Raw genomic sequence first — 22,496 nt, 5'->3', positions numbered from 1 at the left:
AAGCACTGTAACAAAAATTGTGAAATAGTTGAACTTCGGACTTTCAAAGTTTTAAAAGTTGAAGGCACCTATATGGAAAGAAGGTGGCAACAGCCAAACAATGCAACAACAAAAATAGGCCAGGGGTCTAATGGTTGACTTGTCTGTCAGAAGTAGACAAATTAATTGTGCAAAAATTAGCATTCTGAACATTGCAAGTATTTTTGGCACACTCTTTTGTATGACATGTTCCTCTTCTTTTTTATCCCAAGAAGTTAATTTTAAGTTGAAGGTAAAAAAATATATAACATGTTTTACCAGTAACTTTATGTTTCAATATGATGGAATAGTATTGCTTTAAACTTATCCCAAAACTCTGATTGGTTGTGAAGATTGGAAGTACATTGTATATATGTAAAACATTATAATGTGAGATCAGTTAAATATGTATGGATGTTTTACCAATTGTTGGGTTACTTAGTATAATGAAAATAAATAATACACTGAAGGTATGTTATTGGGTTGATAAATTACTATTTATATTTCTCATGTCTATTTTCAGACCAGTATTGGGCACCAATATTTTGCTTCCTGAGTTTTAATCTATTTGCTTTCTTGGGAAATTTGACCTCAGAATTTATTCGTGTGGTAAGTAAATTTGTCAATAAACAATATAATGATTTCCTGTCCCTTTCCAATTCTATCTACATATGAATTAGCTACTGAAAATTAAAACTCTATTTCACCATACCACTGTAGAATTCACCATTATGAAGATATCTGTTGTGGAAATTCTCTGTTCTGAATTAGTGAATACATCAACCTTCATGAAATTAAAATGAAATGCCCACGGCCATGTGAGTTTTACCAATGACTTTGTGACTGCCTTCAAATTGTCTTGTCTGGGCATATCATATGGGTGCAGCTGTTTATTATGTCATTTCAATGCCATTGTTTCAAAAATTTAGGAGCTAGGTTAAAATTGTATAACTCAAAATTATCAGTATAACAAGGGTTTCTACTCTGAAAGTTTGACATTTATAATCTGGTATGAAGTGGTTACCCCTGAAATGTTGATTTTTACTTCAAAGAAAAAAAGTGGTATTTATTATCATTTTGTTTGAAGAACATTTATTTAAATATTTATTTTATCTTCTCAACTTTTGTGATTTTATCTTCCAGCCAGGACCTAGATGGGTGTGGATTCCAATTGCCATAAGAGGATTACTTATACCGTTCTTCCTAATGTGTAATTTTAAACCAGAAGAGAGAATTTTTGATGTGTTAATAGAGAATGACTATATCTACATTGTTGGCGGTGTAGTTCTAGGATTTACAAGTGGTTATTTCAGTAGTCTCTGTATGATGTATGGACCAAAGTAAGTCACTAGTTTAAAAAGTGGTTATCAAGGTTTTTATAGTGGTCTGGGGATTTTGTAAAAAAAAACAATAATATTCACCACTTCAAGGTTCTTGACTTGAAGCATTTCTTAATTGGTTAGTTCTTCTACCAGTACTGTGTACGTTCATTTACATTTTCTCTGACAGGGAAATGCAACAGTAAAGTAAGTAAAACTAAGGAAATATGCTTTAAATGAAAGATATGATCAAAGTTATAAAAAAGAAAAAGAAAACACTTGAAAAATAATAAAAGTTTAGCAAACATAGCAAAAGTTATACTGTAGATTCATTTTTGTGGATATCAATTTGATGGCATGAGGAATGCCTGTATTTTTTGTGGATTTTTGATTTCTTGGTTTTGCCAAATTCTTCATACAAACCTATAGAAATATTAACAATTTGTTGAACATTTATATTGGTGGTTAACCTGTGCCACACATTCCACAAACATTGGTATTTAATGAATAATAATGAAACCAAAGTACATAAGGTAAACAAAACAAATTAAATATTTTAGATTTTTTAAACAACTGCTCTTGAACTTATAGAATAATTTAATGTTGTAGGTTGGTAGATCAGCAGTATGCAGGAACAGCCGGAATGATCATGGCATTCTTCTTGGTCTTGGGTATAGGTACTGGTGTCAACTTCTCTCTGGTTTTAGGCTTGCTAACAACCAGACCAGTGGCTTGATAGTTAGGCTTGATAACAACCAGAGCACAAGCTTGATCTCAACACATATCTTACAGATCTGTAAAGTTGTGGAGAAGTGATGGATTTATTTGAGTGTCTGTTTTAATTGTTAATGTATGTTAATCTTCTTTTTATGATAATAAGTTGACAAAGAGTGCTAATGACACCTTCTTTTGAGAGTCCATATGTATTTGTGTAATTTTTCAGTCTTCTACAATATTGAAAATCAAGCTGTGAACATACCTAGCCAAAAGTAAGATTGAACTGCTGTATTCTTTTATTTTCAACATTCTTTACTTTGAAAAAAGACATCCCCTCTTTAACATCTAGTCAACTTAAATCTGAAGGTTAGTCATTGTATTGGATTCAAGTCTTAAAATTTTGTCAGATTTTCTTGTTAACCAACCAATATAGTGACCGTTACTTAAATAAGAATTAATGGGGTAAAATATTTTGTTACATGTCTTGTTTGGTTAATTATTATTATTGATGAAAGGCTTCCAACTAGTTTTGTAACATAATGCTCAGAATTTTGTTGTCAAGTTCCCAAAAGATTTTGCTTTATTTATTTTATTTATTATTTATTTTTTAAGTGAGATCAAGCTTTATAGTTTGTATGCCTCTAGTTTGGCCTTGTGAGCCTCAAAATGGGGAACCCATGCTCACTTTTCTTCGAATGGGATTCTAAGAGGTATTCACTTCATGTTGAGGCTGAAATAGTTGCATACATTATTTACAAGTTTGTTTCCTAGCAGTTTAATTTGATGAATCACATAAATCAAATGGGAAATTTGGGTACAAAGATTTTTTTCTTCATTTTTTTTATTAGTTGAGATGAGTTAATTTAGATCATTGATGATATATATTTCCTTGGGTAATATTTTTCTAGTTTTATAGTGTGTTCAAGTTTAAACATTTGTTAATGGTTTCTCTTCCTGTTGATGGAGTATTTTTGAATAAATTTTGGTGCTTGTTTTATTAGTTTTAACTACGGGTTACCCACACTTTACATGAATTGATATAAATTTCAATAGTTGAAGTAACTTATTTTCAAATTATTTGATAAATTTTCTTCTGGTGCTTTTTCATGGTAGTTTTTATACCCATGTGTCTTCTCCCTCTTTTAATGGATTCATAAAGAAAAAGATCACTGCCTAACTGACTTTTTTAAAACATGAATCCACAGTTACATAAAGATATTTATTTATCCATGCTCTCTATGTAGAGTAAATCTTTGCAGATGTTCTGTTTACCATGGTTGCATTTCAGCATAATGTTTAGTTCATAGAGAATTTCATTCATATGTTTAGCAATAACTTTAATGTTAATTATCACACGTCCTAAATGGGCATTAATGAAGTCATTGAACAATTGAAAATTAATCACTGTGAAAAATCCACATGAAATACAATCAAATTTGTTAAATGTTAATAGAGCATTTTTTTAAAACCATGACATTAGTCTGACAATTTCCATTAATTGAAATCCATTAATTGTAAAGTCAATCATATTTGTTATCTTTATTCATTATTTTTTAAACCTATTCTATCATTTTGTATCAGTTATTATTCAATGGTCACTATCTTTGATTTATCCCTGAATTGGTAAAAAAATATTTAGTATTGTGAAAAACAGTTATTTAATTGAACCATACTGTGTGATGTCACTGGTCAGATTAAGATTTAATCCCTTCTGTTCTCCTTTGTAATGCTTAAAAATTGATATCCCTTTTTTGTCGAGCCTTCGACTTTAGTCCAAAAAGCCAGACTAAGTGATACTACATTCCGTCGTTGGCGGGGTCCACAAATATTCACTCTGTGGTTAAAGTTTTTGAAATTTTATTAACTTTCTTAAACTATACTGGATTTCTACCAAGCTAGGACAGAAGCTTGTTTATGATCATAAGATAGTATCCATGGCAGAAGTAAATTTTGTAAAAATAAAAATCCATTTTTCCGTATTATACCAGAGATGCAAACAGGTTTTTTTTCCTGTCAGACAATGGGGCCTACAGGGTACCAAGTTTTGCCAGACCCATCAAATTTCTGCCAGACCCATATTTTCACTCAAAAATCAAATGAAATTATGCTATTGAACAAACGTTAATTTTGATTTTGTTGATATTATTATTATTTTAAAATAACCTGTGATTCATAACAATTGTAGTTTTATCGGCCATGACATATTTCCTGAACTTATCAACTATGCTTGATAGACCTCCTTCCTAGAGAGCGAATTTCTAAAACAAAAAACATGACGAAAATACGGAGAATTGTTTGGGGCGAGATGGAAAAGGTACAAAAGACTATTACCGAGCAGAAATACTGGTTCCCGGAGTTAGAAAATGCGGGGGAACAGGACATTTACTTTTATTAAAGATGATCGCAATTTTATAAACAAAATACTCTGCCGGGGCCGACGGGGATTTCAGTTTTGGCGGACCCAAGCAGACTTAAATATTGCCGGCCATCAGGTCCTGCACAGCTACGAGTTTTGCCGGACCTGCATAAATTCTGCCCCTTAGGTCCGACGGGTCCGACGATTAGTTGCATCTCTGTTATACTTATAAATGGACTTAGTTTTTTCTGCGGGACAACATTACATTCACTCTGTGGTTAAAGTTTTTAAAGTTTTAAAAACTTTCTTAAACTATCCTTGGTTTGTACAAAACTTTGACAGAAGCTTGTTATGATTATACGATAGTATCCAGAAGTAGATTTTGTAAAAAGATAACTCCATTTTTTCTGTATTTTACTTTTAAATGGACTTAGATTTTCTTCCAGTTAACATTACATACAGTCTGCAGTTAAAGTTGCAAAACATTTATTAGATTCATTAACTATTCTTAATTTTTACCAAACTTGGACAGAAGCTTCTAACAATCATAAGATAGTATCAAGAGGAATATTTTTATTGATTTTTTTCCTCATTTTTGTTGAGCCTGTGATTTACAGCAAAAGTAGGCGAGACACTGGGTTCCGTGGAACCCTTACAAATTTTTTGTTTACAAATTAAACTCCTTGAATTTTTCCTTTAGATATTTTATGGAATTTTCCAAATAGGACCATGACTGAGCTTAACAGTAATATTAACAAAAATAATATTTATTTAATTTCACACTACCCCCTTGTTTTGTTACATAAATGGAGATCTTGGGTTGTAGCTTATCTTTATGAATGTCTTTAATACTATTTATTAATACTGATAAAATGATTATTGGTAAGAAATCTTGTTAACATTAACAGTGACAATATATTTGATTGTTGACCTGTTAACAGTTACATTAGAATTGATTGTTGACCTGTTAACAGTGACATTTAATTTGATTGTTAACAGTGATATTAAATTTGATTGTTAACCTGTTAACAGTGACATTAAATTTGATTGTTCACATGTTAACAGAGATATAGGTTTCATTGTTCACCTGTTAACAGTGACATTAGAATTGTTTGTTCATCTGTTCATAGTGACATTAGATTTGATTGTTCACCTTTCACATCTTTATTTGTTACACCTGTTATTGAATACTTGTTACCATGGATACATGTATGTTTGTTACATGTACTTTGTTAATGAACCTTGTCATGTTACCATGAGCATATTGATGTTAAGTTTTGTCCAATGATTACTTCTTTTCCGATACACAATATCAACTGTAGATTAATCTGCATTTTAATTGTTATTTAGCTTTTTATGGTAGCATCACTAGTCAATTTTGGCAGCAAAACTTATTATTCTCCAAGACCGTGCTAATTAACATTATTTAAAAAAAATGTTGTTTTTCATGTAATGTTAGATTTTTTTTAATGTAAACCTAGTTATGAATTTCATTATATTGTTATTATGTTTGATAAACAAAAAAAACTCGTAACCAATATTCCATTGTTAAAGTTTAAAAAATCGACACAATATTTGATACTGCCATGTTGTAACAGATACATAGATCAGCTGACTCAGGGATTATAATAGCTGACTATGTCGCTCTGTAGAGGCATTTATTTAATGTCAAACCCAATATCAAATATAGGTGTTATTTTATAAATAATAATGTTGGGTTTAAAGAACATAATTTGTAAAATTTTACAATTTTCGAATAATACTTTCCAAATTTGGTTAGTTTTTTGATGGGAAACATAAATTATTTACTGCATTGATAGATCCCTCATATTGACATTTCTTGTTTAATTTTAAATTGATGTCAAAAGTTCTATATTGGCAATATTTTTTACAAGTTCCTTGAAAATATTTTTGAAAATTGCATTTAGCACTCTCACATGTCTTGTTGGATTTTTATGGAAAAGTTTTACCAAAAATAAATATTGGAGTTGTTGCCCTTGGACAGACTGAATATATGCTGCAGGTGTGGAATTGAAATGCTGGGTTTTATTTTCGTTTTTTTCTCCTTAATTACAGTTTGGAGAAAGTGATTACAATTAGCTATGATGCCATGAAGTGATGCTTTATTGCTCAAGTTTGCCAATCTTTAACTTTATTGAAATTTGACTTTGTTTTTAATTTTTAGACCAAACTATGTGGTTCAAGCATTTGTATCATTTTGTCTGGACCTTCTACATTTGTTTGATGTGTTTGAACTTTTGATTTTGCCATTTGATTTGGGACTTTCCATTTTGAATTTTCCTCAAAGTTCAGTATTTTTGTGATTTTACTTTTTTTCCCCATCAATAAAAATTAATAAGATCAATAAACTGTGTTTGTTTCATGCACGTTAAATGATTATGATTGATAAAGAAAAGATATTGGTAGAATCTAAGTACTTCTTTGAGAATATAATGAATTAGCCTACGAGTGATTTTAAGAAATCATGTATTGGTGTGGTTTTAAGAAATGATGTATTGGTGTGTTTTTTTATTCCATTTGTTACTGTCATGTGTGTGTGTTTGTTTGTTTGTTTGTTTGTTATAGTTTTTTGTTTTGTTGATAAACAGTAATTTTCTTCTGTTAATTGTTGATTTTATTTCATAAGTTCCAATCAGTTACTTTGTTTTTATATATAGTTTTTAAATCTTGAAAAATAAAATATTAAAAACATGTTTCAGAAAACATTTCCATTTGTAGTCTTTTTGCATGTATTATACCAACTCGGGGAAATATTTTCTGTAATTTGTTGTATATCTATTATGTCACTACAGTAAACAGATTTTTTTTCTCTAGTGAGAGTTGTCCCTAAAATTGCCTATTTAAACAAAACATTTGCAAACAAGGCAATTTTCCTGTATTATGCGAGTTTCTCGTTAGAATATTTAATAATTTTCTATTGTTCAAGTCACATTATTTGATAGGATGAGTAACTCACATGTTATACTAAAATTGACAATTTTAAAAAAAGTATTCAATGAATTTACTCGCACTTCAGAGAGATTACCAACTAAAATTAAATTATTGTTTATCTGAGCTCAAATTTTTATGGGCAGCAAAATTTATGAATAATTATGCCAAAAAAAGTAAATCTTAAGAAATTGAAATTTTAGCAGAAATAGTGAATAAGCACTGTAAAATACATAAAAAAAAATATGTATTAATTAATGCATTTATTTATAATGCTTGTCTCTACATTTTGTTTAATTTCTTGCCTTGACATTCCGTAGAATTATAACGAAAAAAAACATTTTATATTCCAGTCTTAAATTTCATTTTATCATTTAGAAAACCCTTATTTAGCTTCATGTTTTAAAGCTTCAAATCAGTTCTGACATATATTTGATAAACAAAATAAAATATTAGTACCAAATTAAATCTAACAAATAGATTGGATGTGTATTTGTCAGTTAAAATACAGGAAAAAGAAAATAGAATGCATTCAGGAGAACTGTTAATAATTGTCCTGCATCTAAAGGTCAATAAAAAAAAGACCACATTTTGATGGTTTGTTTTTTTGTAATAATGTTTTGTTTCCAGTTCTTGTACAAATGTACCTGTGTGTCTGAACTGTCCTAAGATTATGTACATACTTTCATGTTAACTTTTACTTTAGCTGCAGTATTAAAAGTTGTTGTCTCATTTAATAGCAGTAAACCAAATGTAAATGTTTTTTTTCTGTGTTATGTTTTCTGCAGTTGAGTGCTTGTGTTTTGTTGTGTTTTGTTGTGCTAGTTTCTATTTGTTGTGCTAGTTTTTCATTATTTTCACTTTTGTTGCTTTGTACTCACCTTTTAGTTGCATGTACTTATTTATTTCTATTGATATCATAGGTTCTGTTATTGTATATATAAATATTCTTCAAATTCTTGTGCTGATTAATCATTTAATAAATGTATTATTTAGACAATAGTTGTGGGTTTCATTTGTACAGAAAATGACTGATGTTAAAAATTAACATAAAAATCATGAATGAATCGATGATAAATCTAGTGTTAAACTTTAAGATTCATGACAAGTTGGTTATTGTTATATATCAACATGTTATATTTTGTGCAAGATTTTTATTATTAATGAATTTAAATATTAATTGAAATTGAGTTCTTATGAGTGAGATCATATATTTATTTATTTCTCTTTAGGTTAATTTTTCTCTTTTTGTGAATTATTATGTATTTAAACATAATTAGCTTAGTTGTTGACTTTATTTGGTAGTATTTGATGATTTTCAAATATTAATTCTCTATGAGTAACAATGTACTGTAGACATAAGTAGACTAAATAACCATCGTTAGTATGTTTTGTGTTCACAATTGGCCAGTTTACAGAAACTTGTTGAAATAATACATTTATAATTAAAAACAAGTAAACCTAGTTTCACTGATACTCAAGATTAAAAGTTGCCTATTTGCATAAATATATATTTTTATACCAAGGAGGTTTTGAAAACAAATTACTCCAGAAGAATTATAGAGAGAAAAAAAGAAAATACAAGATCTTTGTATAAAACTTCAAAACCACTACAGTTATAAATTGAAATTGTGTTCAAACTTCAAATCCTTTAGGGCATTACCATCATACAGTTCTTGTTATAAACTACTAGGTGTGCTTTTCTGTCAGGGCATTACCATCAATGCATTTTTGAAATAGACCATTATATGTGCACTTATTTCATGTTGATTTTAAAGCTTAGGTATGACATATACTTTTAAGAAAATCACTTCTATTACAGGGTTGCAGTCTATAGCAATCAGTATCAAGCTCTTATCTTTTAACAACTACATCAATAATACACTCTTTCATTTAGTTTAAATATATTTTATTTGTTCAAGTACAAATAAGGAAAATCATAACACAAACAGACTTGTGAAGTCTTCTCTTTCATTTCTTTCAGAAACAACAAGAAAAGTGTAATGAAATGTATTTTAAAAAATCCTCTTGCACTATTGCAGCAGCTGACTTGATGAGTGGTTGAATAATTAGTACTACTGTTAATTATTCAATTTGACTAGATGTCACAAGCTGCAAGTGACTATTTATTTGACAACAAATTCAGTCAAGTTCTGATTTTCTCGGACATACAAAATATATATAGTGGTATAATTTTAATTTCCAATACTGTGGATTCATTTCTTTTCATGGATACCAATTTTCGTGGTTTTGACAAAGTTTACATACACTCCAATGGAAAATATGCATTTTATTGAACCTTTAAATTTGTGGTTTAACAAAATCCATGAAAATTGATATTCAATGAATATTACTGAATTCACAGTAATACATATATCATATCAAGAAAAGTGTTGTGATGTTAGTTACAATTTTGTCCGAAAGATATCAAGAAGCTTTCTATACAAATATTTAGATTTACTTTTAAATCTCTTCCTTCCTTTTATGTATATACACAAATGTATTTATGTAAATACACATGTATTGTTTTGTGTGTCCTAAACAGAGAATATGCTTGATCCTTACCTTAGAAATCCTTGTAAAAATCCATTTATATAGATATGTTGAAAATAACCTGCATAGGTCAGTACTATAGGGTTATTGCATGAATATTTGGGAATATTGCCCCGAGTAGAATTTTATATTGCAAGAGCTTGTGAGTGAAATATATGTTCTACGAGGGCAATATTCCCCAATATTCATGCAATAACTCTTTTATTGTATAGCAATATAACATTTGAAAGTATAAATTGGTTTCAACTAAGATTTTGTCATTGATGACATGAATTTTGAAGATTTATTGCACACTAACTTTTGGTTATTTTCTGTGGGAAATTTTACATTGTTATGCACTAAAACATTATATTGTTATTATGACTTCACTACACTGCAGTCCTAGAGACATACTCAAGAAATTCTTATTAAACTCAATCAACTATTATAATTATAAAATATGGTAAATGAAAAAAAATGCTTAATAATATAAAGAATAGCAAAAGATGTTTGTATAAATGGATCAGGACAATAAAAAAAAATCTTATTAGGGGAAAAGATCAATGAAATAAAAATAAAACACTTACTCTTGCTGTTAAAGTGATTATGTGAAAAACCAATAGATATATCGACTGCTTCCATTATTTCATTATGCAGGGTAGAAGATAACAACTTTGTTTATAACTATATATGTGTAATGTCTGTTTATATTGCTTGTGATTGCTGTTGATACTTATATTCAAGTAAAGAAACAATTCAAAACTTTGAGTTATAGTATTCTTTCAGAAATATATTTTTATAGAAAGTGACATGTGCAGTTAGGGCATACTTGTGTATTCTATTATATCTTAAAAAAAAAAATACTCTGATTCAAATAAAAAATTCTCTGGAACATGATTTTTTTCACAAACAAATTAGCTCAATTTGGAGGACAATCTAACTGAAGCATCCAAAGTCAGGCAATTATGTTGATCGCATCTATCCTACCAACTTGAAATAAAGGACACCACAGATACAGTAAAGCCTCATATTTTGTTTTTGTTATAAAGAAATTGACAATGTCTGAATGATAATTGAGAACAAAACTTTATGTCAAAAAGGATGATTTCAGTTACTCATTTGTGACCTTTCCATTTCTGTGTAGCAAAATTATAGCTTCACTGGTAATTATCTCCCATTTGATTCGATATTTCCAAAGCTCACAGTTCTTATTACGATTTCCTTCATATAGGATTACAATGAGGCCTGTTGAACCAATGGATGCCATCACAAGTTGGTTGTCAACTTGACTATTATGGACAGATGACCATGGATATGTTTCAATTGCCATAACCCCAATCTTTTCCTTTATCCTGGATTTTGACATCAATTTATGAGATTTATGACCGGATTTTTACTTGCATGAACAAGACAGTGGGTGCCTCATGTGGAGCAGGAACTGAGTATTCTTCCAGAGCACCTGAGTTCAATGCTTTTTAATCCCCCTTCCTAAGAACATCGGTTTCTTTTGTCAGTGGGTCTGTTTGTTTGTTTGTTTGTCTATTCATCTTCAGATTAAAGTTTTTGGCCAAGGTAGTTTTTGAAGAAGCTGAAGTCCAATCAACTAGAAATTGGGTTTGTAGTACTCAATCTTTGTTTTTTATGCCACATTTATGGGCATTATGTTTTCTGGTCTGTGTGTCTGTCCGTCCGTCTGTTGTGCTTCAAGTTAAAGTTTTGGGTCAAGGAAGTTTTTGATGAAGTTGAAAAGTCCAATCAACTTGAAACTTAGTACACATGTACCCTGTGATATGATCTTCCTAGTTTTAATGCCATATTAGGGTTTTGACCCCAGTTTTATAGTCCACTGAACATAGAAAATGATAATGCGAGTTGGATATCCATGTACTATGGACACATTCTTGTAACATGTAGTATTTTGTAGATTTGTATGTCTTTTCCTTCTTGATATTTTTGTTATGGTGTCATCTTTCTTCGTTTTGTGAGTTTTGAAAATCCTCCGAGAACTTCCGCCTATGTTTAGCTCACTTGTGCTACAACTTTGTGTCTGTTGTCCATAACAGAAAAAGAATTCTATATTTGAGGGTCAATAACTTTAAAGCAAGTAGATATTTTTTTCTCTAATTTTCATGGTTGATAAATCTCGTCATGCATTCATTTTTGCATTTTACATCCTGTAGGTTTTGAAACAATGGCAAGGAAATATCGATAAGTTAAAAATCCATCTTTCAGTGGGCAATTGCTCCAGAACAGGTTGACAAAATTTTCAGGTTAGATAGAACTTGTGCTGACCATTTTGAACAACATCAGTTATTCTCTCTAATAGCTTTATTCATAGAGATAATATCCAAAATTGAAGTCTGTCTCTATGTTCTATTTTTAGACACAGCGGCCATTTTGGTTGATCAACCAGATTGAAAATCACAAGCTTTATATTTGACAGTATATAGATGAAACAGACAAACTTAAGTTTTAATCCATTTAGTAGTTTTAGAGAAGATTTTTACGAACGATAGACATGTGATGGTGTAAGCTCACATGCGGGTCCTTTGGCATTTAATGTTCATGGTTATCTGTTAAAGGTTGACCAGTATTGAATTTATATCACCGTATTTTTGGGGGAATTTAGACGTAGTTGTTACCTTTAGGGGACGACCATTTAATATTGGGGGTGCAGGAGGATTTGTTTTTGATGGATTATTTATTTTTGTAAATTAAGAGAACATGTATTCATTTTCTGCACTATTGAAGCAAAAATTTTCATTTTCACTAAAGCAAGGGACTGATTATTCATGTTCACAACTATATTTTTTATATTCGAAAACATTCAACTTTTAAATGATTTGTATGTTATAAATAATACATATAATATAGTCAAGTCATTATGTTCTATTTCATTGGATTAACCACCCCCCTCTGCAGAATTGAATCTTTTAAATTCCCAACTGCATATACATGTATTGCATGCATACATAGTATTAAAGTTTTGGTTTAACTAGGCACTATTAAATGTATTATTAGCAGACATACTACTCCGAGCGGAGCGAGGCACATTTTATTTTGAATGGTTTTGAAGCCACTGAAGGCCCAAGAAGCTATAGAACAAATCATGCTTTCTGGGTGTTCCGAAGATCCTTTCATAATCTGACAATGAAGTTTTGTTTCAATAATTTTTTGACAATATTTTGGTCTCAAAGTAAAATGTATAAATTCAGTGCAGAAGACCAATGTGCATGATACAGCAAAAAAAGGAATGCATATAGTTAATTAAGTCTGTGGCTGCTGTTTTTTTTAAACTCATGATCAAGTTCATAACAAAATTACTAGATTACAAAAGGAATGTAACACTAACAGAATACAGAAGGGCAATCAATGAACAAAAGACAAATAAATAAGAAACATTGATCCCAAAAAATCAGGGCTATAAGTCTGGGGGGAAAACAGAACTTTCTTCTTGCAAGGCCATGAACACAATTTGACTTGGAGACAAGCGTTTGGTTTTGAAATTTCCTTCATGTAGTTATGGCCCTGTTGAAATAAAAGTGAGGTAAGGTTTCCTGAGACAATATACCTCAAGTTAAATAAAACCAATTTTCAGGCATTTCAAGTATATTTAAATAATATTTATACTTTTGTTATTAAAAATTTGGGAAGTGTTTCCCGATTGTTTTTGGGGGAAACGATGAATTTATGAAGAATCTGGTGCCATCTCATACTTAAGATAGTAGACCTGCTGAGTAATTTTTTTCAATACATTGCAAGTCAGGTAATTTATTTTCAAACTACCACAGAACAAACCATTTATTTTTGTGATTATCAAGGCTGAGTTATTTATTTTCAAAATCCTCCTGCCCCCCCCCCCCCCCACTAGAATATCAAATGGTCCCCTTCAAATCAAAATATTATCACAACATTGACAAGGACAAATTTTTTTCAGTGACATTTTTTTTTGTCTTTATATTAAGAAGAAATATTATTTTGTCTTTCCAGCAATCCTGTTTGTAGTTTTTTGACGAGCAAACGACTTTTGTCACAGAAAGCTCGACATACGGATAGTGATCCGGCGGCGGGGCGACGTTAGCTAACTTCTTGAAAAAAGTAATATTTTCGAAGGTGGAAGACCTGGATGCTTCATACTTTGTATATGGATGCATCATGTTACGAAGTTTCCGTCAGTCACATGTCTAATGTCCTTGACCTCATTTTCATGGTTCAGTGACTCCTTGAAAAAAAGTTCAGATTTTTTGTAATGTTAAGTTCTCTCTTATTATATGTAATAGGATAACTATATTTGATATGGGCATACCTAGCAAGGCCCTCGTGCCTCTCGGATAGTTTTTACTTGACCTCGGCCTCATTTCATGGATCAGTGAACAAGGTTAAGTTTTGGTGGTCAAGTCCATATCTCAGATACTATAAACAATATATCAAATATATTCGGTGTAGTGAAGAACTGTAAGGTGTACATGCCCAACTGGCAGGTGTCATCTGACCTTGACCTTTTTTTCATGGTTCAGTGGTTATAGTTAAGTTTTTGTGTTTTGGTCTGTTTTACTTATACTATAAGCATTAAGTCAACTATATTGTTAGCTGTACATGTCTGCCTAGCATGGTTCAATTGACTTTGACCTCATTTCATGGTTCATTGGTCAATGTTTAGTTTTCTAAAGTTTATGTGACAGTTGTAATAAAGCTTTATATTTAGGACTATCAACATAATGTCAATGATTAGTTAAGAAGGCAAGACATTTCAGCGTGTGCTTTTTTGTACGAATATACAAGGAATAGAAATGCAGGATACATAAGTAGGCAAATCCGCATTTACTATGTATGTATATTGAACCATTATTTGACAATTGTTATGATTAGACTAAGGATAACAAATAGAGACAACATTTTTGGCGAATCAGCATTTATTGTTTAAGTTATGATATTGCTTGACTAAGTTGTAATATCAGTCTCACTACAAATACTGCTTCCCTTTTTACACTTCAGAAATCATTTTGTCACTACTATGGCATTCACTATATAAACTGCTGCATCACTGCAACTCCTTCAATCTAACGAATCACTACATACACTACACGAAGCATTTTTAACATCACTTCACAGTTATTCCAAAAATATAATCTTCTTAGATGTTAAGTCTATTACAGTCTAGTCTAAATGAAATGGTTTGCTTTATAAGTGTCATTTGGTACGAGCTGCACCGTAAGTCTATTAGGATGAGTCTCTGTTGAGAATCTTGAAGAGGACTGGTAACAAAAACAGAAAAACTGAAACAGAAAATAAAATAAAATAAATTTACTCCGTTGCAAATAAGAATTTTTGTTATTGATTGAAAAAAACTAGCAAGTCTATTTGTTTTTTAATGTAACAGAAATACAATTACCTTTAAGAAATGTTAATGCATTTTATACCATTTGTACAAGAATTTCGAATTTAGTCAACGTTTTTAAAAAATTGCCAAAGTTTCACACTCGAATTGATAAACCTGAAAAAATAACATTCAAATAATTCATATTCATGTCTGTAAACCACATGATTCAATCTTGATTTATTAACATGCTTACTTAGAAGAGATTGGTCTGATTGTAAATTCATTCCTCCCATACTTCCGAATCCTTGAAGTGGAGCACTGATAGGCTGTGGTACTGGATACGCTACAGGTACAGTATGGATATTGCCCAGATAATTATCATAAAGCCCATCAGCTTTGATGCCGCAAACAAAAATTACACAAATTGCAGCAATAACAGAGCATATTCCTGAGGTCTTCATCTCTGAAAGGGAAATACATAATCAATGAATATATGACAATGAGTATACATATGATAGTGTTAAATGTCCAGTGACACATATTTTAAAAACGAAAACGTATTTATCAATATGTTAGAAATGATAAAACGGATTTGTATTTACCCACAATATACCACAATATGAGTGGGATTTTAAAGGTTTCCGTTTACAAAGTAACAATCTGAAGGAAGACATGCCATTTCAGACTATAGTAGTACTAGTTATATTTTAATTCCAAGCCAACCAGTGTTTGTTCTTACTTTTAAATGATTCATAAGTTGTACTGGCAAACATGTATTCTCGCTATACAAGAATACAACAAAAACCCTTATATGCAGATTAAGGTTGTTCGTTCTTCATTTCTTTCGCTATTTCTATTTCTGTAACTAAAAGCTTTTCGACACTTAGAAGTACTGAGATAATACTTAATCATTTGGTAATTTCTATTAATCCACACATTACCTTACTTTCTTTTGCAATAATTTTTCCATATTAAAAGTAAACATCTCATAAAAAAATAAACTTACTTGTTTTGATTTTTATCTGTTAATTTGTTATGAAGTATGAAAGGGAGCAAAGCATTTATATATGATGTATTACAGAATTTCATATAATTTCCGACGCGTCATAACCTGGTTCCGGTCATATTCCATCTTATCCAATTCAATTAAAAAGTAAATTAATATACACCATTGCGTAAAGTTATATGTCTTGTCAGTGTAGATTTGGTATGACGTTGATATTGGACTCTGTAGCTGTAAATTCTTTCACCGGAACAATCTTGCAGAGAACTTATACTTATAGTACATGCATGATGACTTCTGACAATAACTTGTGAGAATTTTTTTCTATAAAACACAAAATAATGAAAAAAAAATAATTTAAAAATCTTTAATAAACGTTTGAAAATTGAATGCAATATCGTGCTATGTGTAGTGAACAGGAAGTTTAACATGTAAAACATATACATTCCACTGCATGTTATTACAGTACCACAGGCAAAATACATTGCATGTTTGGCTCATCATTTAAAAAGACATTTGACCTCATAAGAAACTTTGATAGTGTGTTGTCCTCACAATATCATTCTAATTTAATAAACCAAAGACAAAATTTTTCGTTTGTTTAATTCTTTTAATTCTTATGTTTTACAAATTTCTTTTTAAAAGCATCCTTTACCTCTTAACTCAACCACTTCAAAACAAATGGCGAGTGTGGGTATTATATAGAGTTCGTCATTCGTTGACATTTATATTTTAGTCCTTGTTATTTGTATAACGGGAATAATGTATGAACAGTCCCTAAAAGATAAACTTTCTGCTTTACAGAGACAAACTTAGCAATCAGCCAAACCTTTTCAGAAAATATACTTTATTTTCAATCCCTACAGGACTTATTATTATATTGTTATTAATCAAGACAGGTTTCTCTTTGAAACTAAATGGAAACTAACAAGACTATAAGACTTTAAGAAATAATGACTGAGATCGTCTTATTTTCTCATTTTTGTTTTAAATAATGAAATCTACCGAGAGATATGACCATGCATATATCGCACAAGGCAAAGCTGTGCATTTAGTTATGAAGTTGTGAGCGGGCTTGGTATAGTATTTAAGTATGTATAAAACCCATATATATAGTAAAAAAACATGTCTCTTTACCTAAATAAGGCTGAGCTATGGATTTCACATACAAGTTTGAAATGATTATACCTTAGTAAAAAAAACAATTATCATATAGGGAATTATGTGTTTTGATGGTTATCTATTTCTACATCAAGTTTCATACTTTTTTAAACCAATAATCATTTTGTTCTGACGTGGAAAAGCTGTGATAACATTTGTAACCGACAAAAAATCTGACCATCGTATTTAATATAGAATCTCTGGAAGTTCTGTGCAAGTGAAAGAATCTCCGTTTAAGTGAAAAATGCCAACACCATGTAAGTTCAGATCAGGTGAAATAACGCACGTCTTGGTGTCAGATATCACCGCCATGCCTACATTGACAAGACACATAACTTTATGCAATGGTGCAATTTACTTTTTCCTTTGAATTGGACAACATGAGATGACCGGAACCATGTTTTGACGTCGTCGGAAATTATACAAAATTCTGTAATAATCTATATATAAATGTTTTGCTCTCTTTCATACTTCATAACAGGTTAACCTGAAAAAATCAGTTCATTACAAGTTTACCAGAAAACTCAGAAGTAAGTAATAATTTGCTCTTTAGAAATTTCCCTTTAGAAAATGTATTTAAAAAAAGCTTATTTATCCTGAGATATAATTTTAAAGGAGGGAGTGCATTTAGTTTTATTGCTATTTAAATGTTCTTTCTCACTATACTTTGGTTGATTTTCCGTATTTTTAGTACAATAACATGTATATATTGTAAAATTTAGTTTGACCAAAAAGACATTACGCAGGCGTTGATTGGGATGTTTAACATTTATTTTAGCTTTCCAGATTTCTCGGTTTGAACATTCCAAATGACTGATCTAGATACACTAAACGTCCTATGTATTTTTTTCTTCTAGTTATTGATTCAACATTTACACTTTCAGATGATGAATTTAAGAATAGTGTCTTACATTGCTGTAATCGGCATGATTTCCGTAAGCAGCATCAAAGCTGATGGACTATATGATAATTATTTGGGCAATGTTCATCCAGTACCTTTAGCCTACCCAGTACCACACCCTATCAGTGCTCCTCCTCAAGGACTCGGAGGTGTAGCAAGAAATCCGTTAGATTTACAATCAGGCCAGTCTCTTCTAAGTAAGTATGTTTAACCATGGAAATAAAATTGAAAATAATATTTAAAGATGTCTTTCTAAAATGAGTACACATTTGGAATAATCCCCTTTTTTTAAAATTTCAAATATATTCTCGTTTCTTATAGTTCCAAGTATCCACAAACTTAACACATATTTTGATTCGTTCACTTCAGAATTTTTAATTGATGATTTCTGAAACAAATTAAATAGTATCTACCCCTTTTTTCAAGAATTAATACGAAAATAGATCAAGATCATTACATTACGTATACAGTTGAACAACAACAACATATATCGGATATTCGTTCTTATGTTGTACTGTTATACCACTGTCCCAGGTTAGGGAGAGGGTTGGGATCCCGCTAACATGTTTAACCCCGCCACATTATTGATGTATGTGCCTGTCCCAAGTCAGGAGCCTGTAATTCAGTGGTTGTCGTTTGTTTATGTGTTACATATTTGTTTTTCGTTCATTTTTTTACAGAAATAAGGCCGTTAGTTTTCTCGCTTGAATTGTTTTACATTGTCTTGTCGGGGCCTTTTATAGCTGACTATATGCGGTATGGGCTTTGCTCATTGTTGAAGGCCGTGCGGTGACCTATAATTGTTAATGTTTGTGTCATTTTGATCTTTTGTGGATAGTTGTCTCATTGGCAATCATACCACATCTTCTTTTTTTATATATTCTTTGGTATATTGTTTGGGAAATTTCAATACATTGTTAAGATATTTTTGTATACAAATCCTATAGCCTTTATCTTTTATTTTCTGTTTCAGTTTTCCTGTTTTTGTTACCAGTTCTGTTCAGAATTCTCAACAACGACTCATAATGGACTAAGGACTTGGATAGTCCAAAAAGACATTTAAACAACAGATAAATTCGTTGGATCAAAGATTGTGTTAGTTATAATAATAATCTGAGTAAAAAACAAATCTGTAGAATCGTTCCACAGGTTTCCTGATTGTTCTGATCTGGGAAGGTATATCTATTAACGTCAATATACGTTCCTGTTCTGATTTAGTGAAGAAAAAATGTAGGTTTCCTGATTGTTCTGATCTGGGAAGGTATATCTATTAACGTCAATATACGTTCCTGTTCTGATTTAGTGAAGAAAAAATGTAGGTTTCCAGGTTGTTGTGATTTGGTAAACTGACGGAGCTGCAGTGAGTCTGAAAATACTATTATTTTAAAGTTGTCTCAGAATGAGTGATTGACTTGGAGTTTATGTGACAAAATGGTTTCTGCATGGTATAAACCGAAGCTGTATTGGTAATGAAACTGCCGTTTCAACTTAGTCAAACCATGGAAAGATTGTATTGAATATAATACATATATCATATGGTCAAGAAAGGTCATATCTTTATAAATATTAAAAGCTATATTACCAAAAATGTATTTGTTATCATAAGTCTACATTATTCCTTGGTATGTATTCATTATTTGCAAAAGTGCAGCCTGGTCGGAATTGAATTTAATGTTGTGAGTCTTTAACGTCAATAAGTTTAACGAAATTACGACACTCACAGATATCACACGATCTTATAATTATATACATAAGATGAGGTTAATATCAGATAAACCATGCCAGATGAACATATACACCTTACAATAATGCTAACACTTAACGTTGATCATTTGAAAACTACCGGACAATGTGCTTCTGTAATTATTTCGTACTAGAATTCCAATTTCTGGTGGCCTTTTACTGAGAGTATATGTGACACAGACACAAGCAAGAAAACTTTGCGTTGACCAAATGATCTAAGAAATGAGGTCAAGGTCAGATGAACCCTACAAAAAAACCTTAACACCGTTAATACACCCATTCCATAGACCTATACCGTTGACATATATATATATATATTTTATGCGGTTTTTATCCAACGCAGTCATAGGTTTGAACGTAGTATTCAATTTAGACTCGTTTATATTTTTTGTTTGGGCATGTATCATATTTTCCCTCCGGTTTATATGATCCGTTCATCCTATATATTGACTCTTAAAATTCAAGAGTTAATCTAAAAATGAGGGTACTTTCTCTAAAAATGAGGGTGCTTTTTATATGGCCTTCCAAATACCGTTTCGATCCCTAACATCACTGAAGAGACATTTATTGTCGAAATCCGGATATGGTGTACTAAAGAAATATTGACACCAAATGTTTGTGGCACAACATCCTGTCCACAAGTTAACAATTTTTTTTTTATGTGACGTATTAAATTTATAATAAGATCCATTTTGTTACAACCTGTGATCAATTTTATTTGGCAATCGCCAATGGCAGTCAGCAGGGTTAAAGAACATCAGTTGTTCGACCAGTTAGTCAAATGCGTTTTGTTTAAATATACTTTTTCACTCTTTTGGTCTTTTGGAAAATGTTGTTTGTGCTGTTTTTAGACCCTTCTACAACGAAATTTGTTTGACATGCACACGTATAAAAATTGCGGTTTTTATCCAACGCAGTCATAGGTTTGAACGTAGTTTTCAATTTAGACTCGTTTATATTTTTTGTTTGGGCATGTATCATATTTTCCCTCCGGTTTATATGATCCGTTCATCCTATATATTGACTCTTAAAATTCAAGAGTTAATCTAAAAATGAGGGTACTTTCTCTAAAAATGAGGGTGCTTTTTATATGGCCTTCCAAATACCGTTTCGATCCCTAACATCACTGAAGAGACATTTATTGTCGAAATCCGGATATGGTGTACTAAAGAAATATTGACACCAAATGTTTGTGGCACAACATCCTGTCCACAAGTTAACAATTTTTTTTTTATGTGACGTATTAAATTTATAATAAGATCCATTTTGTTACAACCTGTGATCAATTTTATTTGGCAATCGCCAATGGCAGTCAGCAGGGTTAAAGAACATCAGTTGTTCGACCAGTTAGTCAAATGCGTTTTGTTTAAATATACTTTTTCACTCTTTTGGTCTTTTGGAAAATGTTGTTTGTGCTGTTTTTAGACCCTTCTACAACGAAATTTGTTTGACATGCACACGTATAAAAATTGCGGTTTTTATCCAACGCAGTCATAGGTTTGAACGTTTGCAGCCGTCCCGCTAGACCACACGACCACCTGAGCTCTCAAAAAAAGACCTATCGGTGGGCATGTGTTACCTTTCTACGTCAGTTTTAATCTAGCGGCGTACTACAGTACATGATATATAAGGCATGAAGATGTTATTGTTACAATGTTTTGTAACGTCTTAAAGTTTTGAAACGGAAAAAACAGGGCCAATACAGAAAAAAATGGGAAAAAAGCTGTATTGGCCCATGGGCTAATACGGGACATTCACTTCCGGTTTTTAATTCTCTTATAATCATTTAATAAAAGTGTTATGAACTGGCTGTTTCTGTATTGGCACTGGTATAGATTCTCGGTCAGCTGTATTGTCCCTCGACCCTACGGGTCTCGAGGCCAATACAGCAAACCTTGAATCTATACCAGTGCCAATACAGAAACAGCCAGTTAATAACACTATAATACTAAATATAGTTTGGTGAGTGCTTATAGTATCTGAGGACTGGATGAAATCACCAATGTATAACATTGATTACTGATCCATGAAAGAGGTCAAGATCAGATGAATCCTGCAAAACCGACATATACACAGACCTAATCATGAAAAACTCAATGTTGACTAATGAACCATAACGGTCCATAAGAATGACAATCATATCATATATACATGTAACTTATATATTTGACCTATGCTTATAGTTACTGGGAAATGAATCATGCAGCAAAAACTCAACACCGATCACTGATCCAGGAAATAGACTCGGGTGAACCCAGTTGGATGGACCATGTAATGATTCTATAAACCATATATAGCTGTTATATACTTATAAAACAGAGTACAAAAATAATGAAATAAGACTTGAAGAAAGAGTTTTTTATGCAACCACTGAACCGTGAAAATGGAGTCAAGGACAACAGATATAATCCTGATGCTAACTCCAGAACATAAGGCATATGATACAAGATTTGAACTATCCATGTATTATACCTTCT

At 31.2% G+C, this 22,496-nt stretch overlaps 2 protein-coding genes across 8 annotated transcripts in view; one reads left to right on the top strand and one right to left on the bottom strand.

Moving 5' to 3' along the window:
• Nucleotides 1-10,657, top strand: part of LOC134714976 (equilibrative nucleoside transporter 1-like) — a 39,589-nt gene extending 28,932 nt beyond the window's left edge. For all 7 annotated transcript variants that reach the window (XM_063576759.1, XM_063576757.1, XM_063576756.1 and 4 more), the window contains exons 13-15: nt 542-627; nt 1,162-1,358; nt 1,947-10,657. In XM_063576759.1, the coding sequence (XP_063432829.1) occupies nt 542-627; nt 1,162-1,358; nt 1,947-2,073 (410 nt within the window). In that variant the 3' untranslated portion in view covers nt 2,074-10,657. The remainder of the gene's footprint in view (nt 1-541; nt 628-1,161; nt 1,359-1,946) is intronic.
• LOC134714978 (nuclear transcription factor Y subunit alpha-like) overlaps nt 1-22,496 on the bottom strand; it is a 116,035-nt gene that overhangs the window by 60,688 nt on the left and 32,851 nt on the right. The window lies entirely within an intron of this gene.

Source organism: Mytilus trossulus, chromosome 4 (assembly GCF_036588685.1).
Source record: "Mytilus trossulus isolate FHL-02 chromosome 4, PNRI_Mtr1.1.1.hap1, whole genome shotgun sequence".
Taxonomy (NCBI): domain Eukaryota; kingdom Metazoa; phylum Mollusca; class Bivalvia; order Mytilida; family Mytilidae; genus Mytilus; species Mytilus trossulus.
The sequence above is the reverse complement of the archived record's forward strand: the minus strand, read 5'-3'. Positions and strand labels throughout refer to the sequence as shown.